The sequence below is a fragment of the Thalassophryne amazonica genome, chromosome 3 (assembly GCF_902500255.1).
Source record: "Thalassophryne amazonica chromosome 3, fThaAma1.1, whole genome shotgun sequence".
NCBI lineage: Eukaryota > Metazoa > Chordata > Actinopteri > Batrachoidiformes > Batrachoididae > Thalassophryne > Thalassophryne amazonica.
The window spans coordinates 49,589,045-49,602,137 of NC_047105.1; the positions used below are offsets into that span (position 1 = coordinate 49,589,045).

The 13,093-nt window shown below is 40.3% G+C and overlaps 1 protein-coding gene across 1 annotated transcript in view; it reads left to right on the plus strand.

Moving 5' to 3' along the window:
- Positions 1-13,093, plus strand: part of megf6b (multiple EGF-like-domains 6b) — a 128,638-nt gene that overhangs the window by 74,521 nt on the left and 41,024 nt on the right. The window contains exons 9-14 of the mRNA XM_034167563.1: positions 210-332; positions 1,437-1,607; positions 7,541-7,672; positions 7,776-7,904; positions 8,165-8,293; positions 11,755-11,889. Of these exons, the coding sequence (XP_034023454.1) occupies positions 210-332; positions 1,437-1,607; positions 7,541-7,672; positions 7,776-7,904; positions 8,165-8,293; positions 11,755-11,889 (819 nt within the window). The remainder of the gene's footprint in view (positions 1-209; positions 333-1,436; positions 1,608-7,540; positions 7,673-7,775; positions 7,905-8,164; positions 8,294-11,754; positions 11,890-13,093) is intronic.

Genomic DNA, 13,093 nt, shown 5'->3' on the forward strand with positions numbered 1-13,093 from the left:
CTGGCTCCTTTCAGTTGCGTCTGTGCTGGAAGCCATGTAGTAAACTGGAGCTTCCAGCAGAGGGCAGGATGCTGAAAGAAAAAAGTGCTGATTCATTATTTGGGTCTGTTGTCTCTTTTGATGCGATGGTGTACACAGTCTTGGCTTTAATTTGATGTCTAACCTGAATAAACTGTATGTTTGTACTGAATAAAATCTGCCTTGTTCAGATGTAGACGAGTGTCTGGCAGATAACGGCGGCTGCGATCACACATGCCAGAACAACGCTGGTTCTTTCCAGTGTTTGTGCCATCGGGGCTTCCGCCTAGATGATGATCGAACCTCCTGCGTGCGTGAGTATCTGCAGCCTACTAGGCGAGGAGGTGAATGGCAGTTAAATCAGAAACATGCTGGTGGAAACTCTGGGAATCTGCAATAAATTGGTTCTTAAGTCATGTTCTTTGTTTATCATTTTTTTAATAATAGTAGGTTTTGGCACCTTTTAGATTAAAACAAAATCCAGTTAATCTAAAATATGGTCACAAGATAATTCTAAAGAAAAAAAACCACAAGGATTTTTGAGAAACTGAATTGATTGCAGCAAAGTAAATAGCACATCATTGTTAAAACATGTATTATATTGTGACTGCTGCCCTGCGACAGACTGGCATCCTGTCCAGGGTCTGCCTCACACCCTATGCCCCCCCGGTGACCCTTAATTGGAACAAGCGGGTATAGAAAATAGATGGATTATGACTGCTCATATTCAAGCTATTTTGAAACATGGATTCTTCATTTTGTACTCCTTTATTTGTGAATATTTAAATAACTTTAATGACACTGTCAGTAATTTAAAAAATCCCATCTTTCAGTGATTAACTATATAATTAAAAATTATTATTCCAGCCTTTGCAAAAATCTAGGCATGTACCCTATACAGTGAGTGAATGAATCCCTCCTCTACAGTAACTCAAAACAATGCATGCTATCATCTTGTATCTCACCAAATTAAAAGGGAATATAATGAGGATAAAGTGATTGCACACTGGTTAACTTTGATGCACCAGATCAGTAAAAAGAGGAACTGGTTTTATTTACATAATAATTCGTTTGTTACTTGCTAAACACTGCCACTTGCTGGATCATGGGGGAATGTTGGATAGATAATGGAAATTAGGAGCAGGTGTAGCTGATGTTACATTTAGCTTGAAATTAGCTTGTTTATCTGTTTCTTTCCTTTCTAAAGCCTACGTCTGCTTGCCACCAGTGCTACCACAGATTAGTATTTGTATTTGTAGTTTATTAACCATCATATAGGGTGTTTGTAGAGGTTTCACGTTTGTGTTTTCCTTATAAGTGGTAATTTATCATGTGCATTTATTTCAAAACCAAACAATCTATTTGGCATCTCCACACGAACACTTGTAGTGGACATAATTTCTCGGTTCTCTCCACAGCACTTGAAGATGCCTTCGAGGCCTTGTCCAGCGGAAGCACCCTTGAGCTTCCTCTTGCTCGGCCTCAGCTCACCTTACTGCAGGACTACAGCGAGCCTCTGGAGCGCTATGATGACTATGAAGACGATGAAAGCGAGCTGAGGGCCGAGAGCACCCTGACTGAAAAATTTGGTGAGTTCTCCTCCCGTTACCAAGGAATGTGAGTCTGATTCTTTGTGGTTACTGCGGATGATTACAAAGCGCACAGTGGGGGATTAAGTGGTGCACGTCATTTCTGGCAACAGCATCCACAACATGAATGCTGACATTTACTCTCCCACGCAGCTTGTTCGTGCTGTTCACAAGAAGCTATAGCCTAGGAAATCTAATGTCACATCAAAGTCAAATTTATTTATATAGCAGATTTAACACAGCTACTGTGACAAAGTGCTGTACAAAGTCAATAAATAAATAACATAAAATAAAATAGATCAGTGAAAAGGATGAGCAAGTGCTCTATAACAATATCAGTAATGCAGCAGGTGGAATGGATAGGCACTGTGGGAGGAAACGGATACCAAAAAATAAAAGTGTTTTTAACAGAGACCTGATTATATGGATGTAGCAGACAGATCTGATTCCACAGTACAATAGTTCAAGGGTCAAGCGGGTTTTCAGTACCACTTAAGGTGACGAAACAACACGGTACCTTTTTTATACAACCCCAACTCCAATGAAGTTGGGACGTTGTGTGAAATGTAAATAAAAACAGAATACAATGATTTGCAAATCCTCTTCAACCTATATTCAATTGAATACACCACAAAGACAAGATATTTAATGTCCAAACTGATAGACTTTTTTATTTTTGTGCAAATATTTGCTCTTTTTGAAATGCCTGCAACATGTTTCAAAAAAGCTGGGGCAGCAAAAGAGTAAGAAAGGTGATGAATGCTCAAAGAGCACCTGTTTGGAACATTCCACAGGTGAACAGGTTAATTGGAAACAGGTGAGTGTCATGACTGGGTATAAAAGGGGCATCCCCAAAAGGCCACGATCACCACTTCGTGAACAACTGCATGAAAAAATAGTCCAACAGTTTAAGAACAATGTTTCTCAATATTCAATTGCAAGTATTTAGGGATTCCATCATCTACAGTCCATAATATAATCAGAAGATTCAGAGAATCTGGAGAACTTTCTGCACGTAAGTGGCAAGGCTGAAAACCAACTTTGAATGCCCGTGACCTTCGATCCCTCAGGCGGCACTGCATTAAAATTCGACATAATTGTGTAAAGGATCTTACCGCGTGGGCTCAGGACCACTTCAGAAAACCATTGTCAGTTAACACAGTTCATCACTACAACTACAAGTGCAAGTTAAAACTCTACCATGCAAAGCGAAAGCCATACGTCAACAACATCCAGAAACGCCACCACCATCTCTGGGCCCGAGCTCATTTGAAATGGACAGATGCAAAGTGGAAAAGTGTGCTGTGGTCTGATGAGTCCACATTTTCAAATTGTTTTTGGAAATCATGGACATCGTGTCCTCTGGACAAAAGAGGAAAAAGACCATCTCGATTGATACCAGCGCAAAGTTCAAAAGCCAGCATCTGTGATGGTATGGGGGTGTGTTAGTGCCCATGGCATGGGCAACTTACACATCTGTGATGGCACCATCAATGCTGAAAGGTACATCCAGGTTTTGGAGCAACACATGCTGCCATCCAAGCAACGTCTTTTTCAGGGACATCCCTGCTAATTTCAGTAAGACAATGCCAAGCCACATTCTACGCATGTTACAACAGCGTGACTTCGTAGTAAAAGAGTGTGGGTACTAGACTGGCCTGCCTGCAGTCCAGACCTGTCACCCATTGAAAATGTGTGGTGCATTATGAACCGCAAAATACACCAAAGGAGACCCCGGACTGTTGAACAACTAAAGTCGTACATCAAGCAAGAATGGGAAAAGAATTCCACCTATAAAGCTTCAACAATTAGTGTCCTCAGTTCTCAAACGCTTATTGAGTGTTGTTAGCAGGAAAACGTGATATAACACAGTGGTAACCATACCACTGTCCCAGCTTTTTTGAAACGTGTTGCAGGCATCCATTTCAAAATGAGCAAATATTTGCAAAAAAACAATAAAGTTTATCAGTTTGAACATTAAATATCTTGTCTTTTGGTGTATTCAATTGAATATAGGTTGAAGAGGATTTGAAAATCATTGTATTCTGTTTTCATTTACATTTCACACAACGTCCCAACTTTATTGGAATTTGGGTTGTAGAATTGTTATGATCAGACAAATAATGTGGTATAGTTTTCAACATGATTGGAGCATTTTTACATTTTGACCTCTGTTTAATTCTTCATTGACCCCTACCTGGCTACAGCTGCCACCCTGGGATGGCTGTACTACATTTTTGTGTAGGCCATGGTACACTGAAAGTGTCGTTTCATCACCTTAAATGGTACCGATTCGGTCAAAATTGATGAATGGTTCATGGACTACAGGGCACAAAACAGAGAGGGCTCGATCTCCTCTCTGCTTCAGTCTAAACTAAGGGCCCCTTCACACATATTATGAATGTTGTTGAATTGCACATGAATTGTGCATGAAGCAGGAATTGTATGTAATACGTGTAAAATCGTAGCTGCTTCCAACGTCTCGTACACCTGTTGCTACAACTATTTGCGCACACCAGTGGCTGAAAGACAGAGTGTGCGCTGTGAGAGCCCATTCAGTCCCTCTCACGGCAGGTCTCGGGCAAATTCTAGTTGACACACACACGAACATCTAACACTGTTCGCTTGTCACTTAGAAAATGTGTGGCCATTCACACTATTAACACAAAAACAGTCAGCAGACGATCACTTTCGAGCTGGCGGTGAAATTTGTCTAAGTGCCCCCACGAAGTTGCCTAGTACACATGTGGCGTGCCAGAGTGTCGGCTCCCCCCACGACACGTGTGCATGTGGTTTGCGCTCCCCTGCAGGCTAGGCGCCTCTCATCTGATCACAGAGTGACACCTTGGTCTGTTCGCTGAATGGACGGGGGCGTAGCTATTTGTCAACAGCTTCTCTGGTCCTGGACGTCACAGTTGCAGAACACATACCGTGTTTTGACGGACATGCGCGTGTGTGTGCTTGCTGTCCTCATGGGGAAATACATAAAAACATATATCGCTTTTGCAACGGGCTGGAGAAAGAGACCATCAGTTCATGTGGACATGCAGCAGGCGATCTGAATGTCACATCTGTCTGACAGGCCACGCATGTCCTGTGAGCGGCACAGACTATATGACAAGCCAAAAGTGCGACAAATACGTCACTTTCAGTCACGTATCAGCAGAAATACACCGTAACAAACACAGTTTGGTCAGTTTGTTAAACATAAAAGCAGAACCATAGATAACACTGGTGGTTTCGAGCAAGATTTCACAAGCATGGATTGCACGAAAATTGGAATCTTAAGGACCTAAGGTGATTGATTTTTTTTAATTTAATTGATGAAGGGCTTGGGACATCCAGCACTTAATATCTTCATGGCAAGACCTGAGGGGAAAAGAAGACAAGTGAAGGTTTCAGGGGTAGAGTTCAGTGTCTTCAGACCATCAATAGTGTGAGCTATTGCATCTCAGCAAAATTTTACCTGATCATGCAGCTGGAAAAAAAAAGATGTGGCCAAGAAGGTACCCTTGAAGAACTCCAAAGGAAAGATGAGCCAATTTTCAAGTAGTGTTCCAGTGGAGAGGTGTTGGCCTGGATGTTACAGAGATGGATCTATGGCCAGAGAATCTCACACAACTACCTACTCACAAACTAAACTCTGGATTTAGTTTTGTCATCTGGGGTCACAACCTAGAAATATCACCTCTTCGTTGAGTTTCCATTGAGTTTTGACTTATGGTTAAAATTTTAAACAAACAAATTCCAGACCGGTTATTGAAATTAATGTCACTGCTGTCATTTTACAAAGTGAAAATATCAGCTATATTTATTTGGAAGTTTTAGCATTTACAGAGTACAGACACACATGCCGCAGTGCATTATGGGAAAATTGCCATCTACTGGCCATCCAGTAGATGGCAGTGTTCATGGCAGTGTGAAGAGCAATTGCATTGCCTCACATTCGTTAAAAGTGCTGAATCACTTATGGCCCAGTGACACGGCACACGACGATTCCTGAACGAAGGGAAAAAGTAAAAAAGTCACAATTCACTGAGAAAAGGTGGACGAAAGAGCTTTATCACCGAATCGCCTGTGCAGCAAGAGTACAAAAGGGACGAAAGACGAACTAAATGAAACCGAAGCTAACATTGATCTCCACGCTTTAAACGAAATGCACCTGGAGCCACTGCTGGAGCAGAGTGTGTCTGCATGTCTGAGTCCTAGGACTCTGTGCTGGGATGGAGCTCATAGCATCTGAATCCTGGAGAAACTGCAAACAGAAGCTGTGGAGATCTGTGCACACTTTGATGGACCCACCTGCTCTGGTTCCTCGTCCAGAACAAAAGAGGGATCATTTCCTTCATCATCAGAATCCTCACTGTCTGACGACACGCTGCGTGATCCGTCTTGCTCCAATTTAAAAAAACCTCTGGTGTGCCGTGGTCACTGCTGTATCAGTGTATTACATTCTAAGCCATATATATTGATTTATAACAGAAAACTGTCTAAAGGGGGAATAAATATAGATGTAAAGATGATTCAATATATCAGCGCAGTAAACTGATCAGTCCGTGTGAACGCGCATTGACTCCCCATGTGCTGTTATTTCACCACCTGCAGCTGATCCACAACGTGAGTTGTGCCTTCCAGAAGAGCTCTTTATATAATCATTTGCTTCATCTACCTGTTGCCACATGTACATAAGGGCTGGATTGCCATTCCTACACTCATATTGTTATATTTAATAAAAAATAATAAGAGCATGCAGGAGCTGCTGCCACTGCATTCAAGTACAGTCGGAAATTATACAACTTGTTTGTTGTTTCAAATTAAGCAGTTGCTTGTGGCAAAATAATTAATTGTATCAACACAAAAGATTCTGGCCTAATTCTGTCTTCTATAAGGTGGCTGAGCCAGTGAAGCTGACCCCCCACCCAGATAAAAAAAATCCAAGCAAACAGGCTGAGTTTGCCCTGTAATTTCTGATGGTACATGAATGCAACGGCAGCAGCAGCGCTCAGAAACAAAGAAGCGACCGCTGCAGGAACAAAGCAGAATGAAGGTTAAACGATGCCAACGAAAGTCAATGAAAGTCCAGATTTCTTGTTTTGTTAGGGCTTCGTTGCCCTTCATTAAGTGCCGTGTGAGTGGGCCATTAAACACAAGTTTCAGTTTTTAATTGCCTTTTTTTAAAACAAATGAAAAAAATTACATTTACAAATACAGATTTATTTGTAAAACCCACCACACGTTACAGTTACTTGTGTGTTGTATACTGACCAACCACTGATGTCAGGAAACTATTTTTCCCATAATACATTGCGGCATGTGTGTCTTTAATCGCTAAAACCTTCAAAATTAGTGCATTACTTTAAAACTAAAACATATAGCTGATATTTTCACTTTGTAAAATGACAGAGGTGACGGTAATTTCAATAACTTGTCCGGAATTAGTTTGTTTAAAATTTTAACCGTAAGTGAAAACTGTCTGCCTGTGCATGGCGTGTGTGATATGCCTGCAAGTCTGTATGGTATGGGAAAAAAAAAAGATCTTTTTTTGTTTCTCTTTCTTTCTCTCTGGTAGTCAGCTCTCCTCTGCTGGCGGAGGATTGAGTGCTGCTACTCATAGCTGTTTGTCTGCTACAAAACATATAAGAGGCAGGCACTAAAATCTATGATTTCAGACTTTACAAATGATTTTAACTGTTAAGCTTTATTCACTATGCCGCAAAAATGTTAGCAGTCTAAAAGTTATCAGAACTAAATTTATCAGAAGCTAATAGGTCCACTGATGGTTTTCAAAGTTATGTAGAAAGTTAATCCACTAATGAAAATGTTAGCTTCTATAATTAGTGGTTAGCGGATTAGTGGAACTGTACGCCCATCACTGGATATAGTGCTGTGAACGTGTCTTTAATTATTCTGTCTATTATCTCTTTCCCCACCAGTCTGTTTGGACGACACTTTTGGCAGTGATTGCAGTTTGACATGTGACGACTGCTCACACGGCGGAAGATGTAACCTTTGGAAGAATGGCTGCGACTGTGCTGATGGATGGATGGGAATCATCTGTAACCAGAGTGAGGATCAGATCCTCGCAGACATTAGAGCCTCATCATCACACTGTACAGACAGTTGTGACCGTTTGAAACTGATGGAAGCTGTTCTTTCTCCACCCTGCAGCGTGCCAGGAGGGGTATTTTGGCAAAAACTGTTCCTTTGCCTGCAAATGTAAAAATGGTGCCAGCTGTGACCCCGTCACTGGGAGATGCCGCTGCCCTCCTGGAGTCAGTGGGGAGTTTTGCCAGGATGGTGAGTTGAGTCACATCTCTGTGGCCTGTCTGTCCTAACTGATTGTGTCCAGGTGTTAGGACGAGAAATCGGCTACCACCTTTGCTCACTGTTTGTTTTTTGTTTTTAGTTAGGAATAAATAATTGCTTAATGCTCCATTTTGTGTTTGTTTAGTTACTGATTATATGCACAAGTCTGGCATAACAGCTGTGACATAAACTGTATTTGTAAAAAAAAAAAAAAAAAGCAAATTGTGAAAAAAGCTGTTTCCTGTATGCAGGTTGTCCTAAAGGCTTCTACGGGAAACAGTGCAATAAGAAGTGTAACTGTGCCAATAACGGACACTGCCACCGGACATATGGAGCGTGTCTGTGTGATCCTGGACTCTATGGACGCTTCTGCCACCTCCGTGAGTCTCACAACACCACCTGCTCCTCATCCCTCTGGAGACGTTCACTATTTTACAACCATAATCACAATAAAACATCTCCTCTGAGGGCTGCCTTCAGCTTTAGCAGCTACATCATTTTATCATTCAATAAATTCTTTTTTTGAACACCTACTTCAGAAAACAAGGTATCCTAATGATTGCAATGTCTCCAGAAGAGCAGAAAAATGGAACTGCTTGGATTTACTTTAGAAGAAAACTGGGTTTCAGTATTCCATGATGTTAACTCATAGTTATAGTTCTCTTAGCAATGTAATATTTTCACAGGAAATGCATGTTTCAAGTAAACATTCCAGTCATTTCCATCGTTTTAGGTTTTGGATCAACACCATTAGAGTGCATTTGGGGCTCGGTCTGCAGCTAATGATTATTTTCATTGTTGACTAATCTGTTAATTATTATATCTTGTTTTGTTCATAACCCATAGATATTGATGATGTTACTGTCAGAGATAAGAAAGGAAACTAGTAAATAAACCAGAAAATATTCACATCTTAGAAGCTGAAATACGATACTTTGGACTTTTACCCCCAAAATGAATCAAAGCAATTAAATGATTATAAAACTAGCTGACACTTAATTGAGAAATCTCTGGTTGGTTCTAATGCACTGATACCATCTATATTGTTTTCAGCAGTTTGTGGAAAACATGATTTCCAACATTTGGCACATTTATTTAAAGTTTGCTCAGAGGATTGATTGATAAAAGTGATTTGTCTCATGTCCTTTGAGGCTCCAGCCCCTCGTGACCCTTGATTGAAGTAATTGGGATTAGAAAGTGAATTTCCTTTTTTTTTTTAATAAGACAAAAGCATTAAACATTATTTCTTATGAAATATAAAAACAGATATCATGCTTGCAGGTTTCTAGCCGTGGCTAATTTGCAATCCATATTCCTGGCTTTTTTAGGCTTAAGAGCTAAGTTAAAATAGTAAAGAAAAGAGGTGCAGCTATACTTTATTAATCGAGGATTCTATCGATTAATCGAGTAATCAGATAAAAAGTACTTTTGTGTTTTTAAACAATATCAGTAGTGGCAGGGCTCTCCCTAAGCAGTGGCACAATCTTGCTGTGCCATCATGCAGATTTTTAGTTTAGGATGTTCCCTCTCTGTTTTCCCAGGTAATTATTTATTTTTTGTCACATTGTTAAGAGTTTTGGAGTTTTGCCAAACATTAAGCCCAGACGGTCTCTGAAATCTTCAGTCTGCAGACAAGACATTCTTTTTTTCTCTTATTGCACATTTCATTAGCACTTTTTATTGCTGTGATTTATTCAGTGTTTAGTGTATATGTATACATGCCGCACACAGTGCAGCTCAAACTGAAGTCAGATTCCTTTTTTTCTGTGGCTACTTGGCGAATAACAAAGCCTTTGAAAAACAGCTGGAGTTCAGCGTTTCCCCAACAGCTGCACTGATAAATTAACTGTACAGCCTGTTGGTAAAAGGTCTTTTTTTTTTTTTTTTTTTGTAATAGTTAAACATTATGGTCATGCTCTACGGTGTTCTTGTTTTTTGTGGGACTGTTAACACCGCCACCGATAGGCCTGGCATATGTACTGCAGCTTTAAATGAAGCCTCGAGGCAAAGAATTTGCCTTGAACATTTTTTGGAATCAAATTATTCGATTAATCGTTTCAGCCCTAGTAAAGAATATGACATATCTTAAGACCAAAGTGTAACACCTATGCTCTATGCTCACCTATGTTGTAACACCAACTCTTAGTACAAAAATAAAATAAACCTGGGATGAAACTTAAATCAAGCTGCTTCACAAGCTACGGTTGCTAGGTAACCACAGGAATGGTAAACTAGTTGCTTACAGTTACATAAAAATAAAGTTTCTCTTCACATAAAATACATTTATAGAGTAACCTTCACACCAGAAAATAAAAGGGCAAATAATGTTTTGTTACCATTTCTCTGCTCTCCTCAGTCTCAGACGGAGGTTTAAGTGCCTCTCTGCAACCAGTGCAGCGACAACCGCTGTTCAAAGATACATTATACAAATAATGAATGTTTATGAGTTCAATGGTACAAATTAAATATTCGTTCCATTGAAAGAGTGCAAAAACATTAATTATTTGTTTTATATAATGGCTAAAATAGATCCTTGTCATTTCATAGTTTATTAATTTATAAACAACAGAAAAGGGACTTACGTTTTGATGTTCCACTGTAAGGTGTAGTCCACTGATGCTGTGCACTGACTTCGGACTTCCATTAAAAAAAAAAAGACTGTGTAGTTCCTCAGTCCAGCCAAAAATCACATCAGCGTTTCATGTGAACAGGTCTTCATGCATCCAGATGGCTTACAGCGGAGTGGATTTTGTGTGTGTGTAGCAGTGTCAGTTAGCTCAATCAAATCATTGTGTCGTTGTCACCCGTGCACACACGCAACCGGCTCGGCCAACTGTGTATGTCCTCAGTGCAGCAGAAAAAAATCATGTCAGAAATGAGTCCAGTTTTTGTTCTTTCTTCCTGCTAACAGCCTCGAGGCAGCACAGTGGATTTGTTTTGTGTGTGCATGTGCGTGCATGAGCATGTGTGGGTGCGCACGTGCTCATGCACACGCATGTGCGCATACACGTGTGCGTGTGTGCACGTGAGAGTGCAATGGTACCAAACATATGGAACCAAATTTGCACTCCAAATGGAACCAAGCCGCACTCTAAATGCAATGCAACACAAATGGGATGAATTAATCCATGTCATGTGACATACAAATCACCAATCAAATGACAAGGATCCACTCAGCAGTTATATAAATTAACATTAGCTACTTAACAGAAAACTCTGAGAAATGCGGTATTCCTTAAACAAAACTCACCAAATTGCCTCCGGAAGGCTACTTAAAAACCAGAGTGCACTCCTCCCCCGTACAGGCCAGGTTTTAGGTTTTCACCAAACGTTAGTAGTTTTCTGAGTGTTTTTGATAGCAAACTGCTGCTCTGCGTCTCTCTGCTGGCTGCGGGTGCACTGGGCAGGTGGGGGAGGGGCGCGCTCTGGGTTAACGTTTCTCTATTTACTGTTTCTTTTTTAAATAAAATAATAACTTATGAATTATTTATGCAGTCACTATTTATTTATGTATCATGTAGTTTTCAATTGTTTTTAGTGCACATTTTAATTATGTATTTATTCATATTTATTAGAACCATATTTGTAATGGGGGTTACAAAAGCAATGAATGAATGAGGCTGTAAAAAGTAAATTTATCTGTTAAAAAGTCTTTAAAAAAAGAGCTTTAAAACTTGAAAATCTTTAGAAGCAGTGCATGGATCCATGTGCTGTGAAAGCCGCACATAACTGTATAATCTCATTAATCATTTATTAATTGCATTTTTTAATAACCTTCTGGTTTTAAGTTGAAAAAAACTCAACATTCTGAGTGTCTTCTGATGCTGCTTTTGTCTTCTAGCTTGTCCTAAGTGGACTTTTGGACCCGGCTGTTCTGCAGAGTGTCAGTGCATCCAGCGGAACACTCTGGAGTGTCACCGTCGCCATGGCGCCTGCATCTGTAAACCCGGCTATAAGGGCGACAGCTGCAGCGAAGGTGAGCACACCAAACACACCCAGAGGAATGGCCGATCAGAACAGCAGTTGCGGCTCCTGAAGAATTTCTGAAGGGGGGGGGGGGTATTTTGATAATGATTAAGGCGACCCATTCAGTGTGTACATTATGCAAGGCAAACGCGTTAATTTGTTGTTAGATGATTAACACATACAGCAGTAATTCCACAGTGGTGGGCACAGCTAACCAGAAAGTTAGCTTTGATAACCACTAATTCGCTAACTGTAAAGTTAACTTTTATAATGCTAAACCGATAAACTCCTAAAAAAATTAGTTGAAGTTACAGCTAACCACTAAAAGCTAACTTTCAGTTTTGACTTGGCACACTGTCAGCGGCTTTTAGAACCACAGAGGCTTCTGAGTAAATTCACTGCAGCACTTGCTTACCTTTCACGGTGGGAGTGTAGATAAAATGCAAGGCACTTTCACTCATGGTTTCATTTATAAACAGACTAATTCCAGACAGTTTATCAACACATTAACAGCAACTCTGTCATTTTTACAAAGTGAAAATATCGCACTTTTAAAGTAATGAAGAAAGTTTGAGCGTTAAACTGACACAAGAGCCAAAAAGCATTATGGGAAATCAGACTCGTCCTGTCACACACACCCCCCCCCCCCCCCTGTCAAAACGCATAGAACACTGCCATCTACTGGATGGGAGTGTGAAAAGTGGCCAACATGCTGAGTTACACTTCACAAAATTTTCAGTTTTGCACTTTTTTTTCATTCATTTTTACAAATGGAAAAAATGATGTATTTACGAAATACACTACTTGTAAAAACCAACACACAAGTTACAAATCGGAAATTTGTGTTTGCAAATCAAGGACAAATAACTTTGGCCTGATTCTGCAGGCAACTGTGAGAGAAATGTGGATTGTTGAACTTTTTATACCAATGTAGTAAAACTATACCACTCAAACAGCACGTGAACAATTAAAAGAAAAACAAATGCTCATTACAGCCTGCAGGCAGCTCCTACCTCAAGTTCTCTCACAATTGTGTTTAACTTTAACAGAAATCAGAGCGCACATCTGCAGCGCTACATAAGAAGAAATATCAACTAGAAGAGAACTCAGAGCGCACACCTGTTCATTTTACAGTCTGGCTGCAGGTGAGCTCCTTATAGTGCTCTCACCTCAAGCTTCGCTCCCCTTTGCTGCGTGCAACTGGCGCATACATT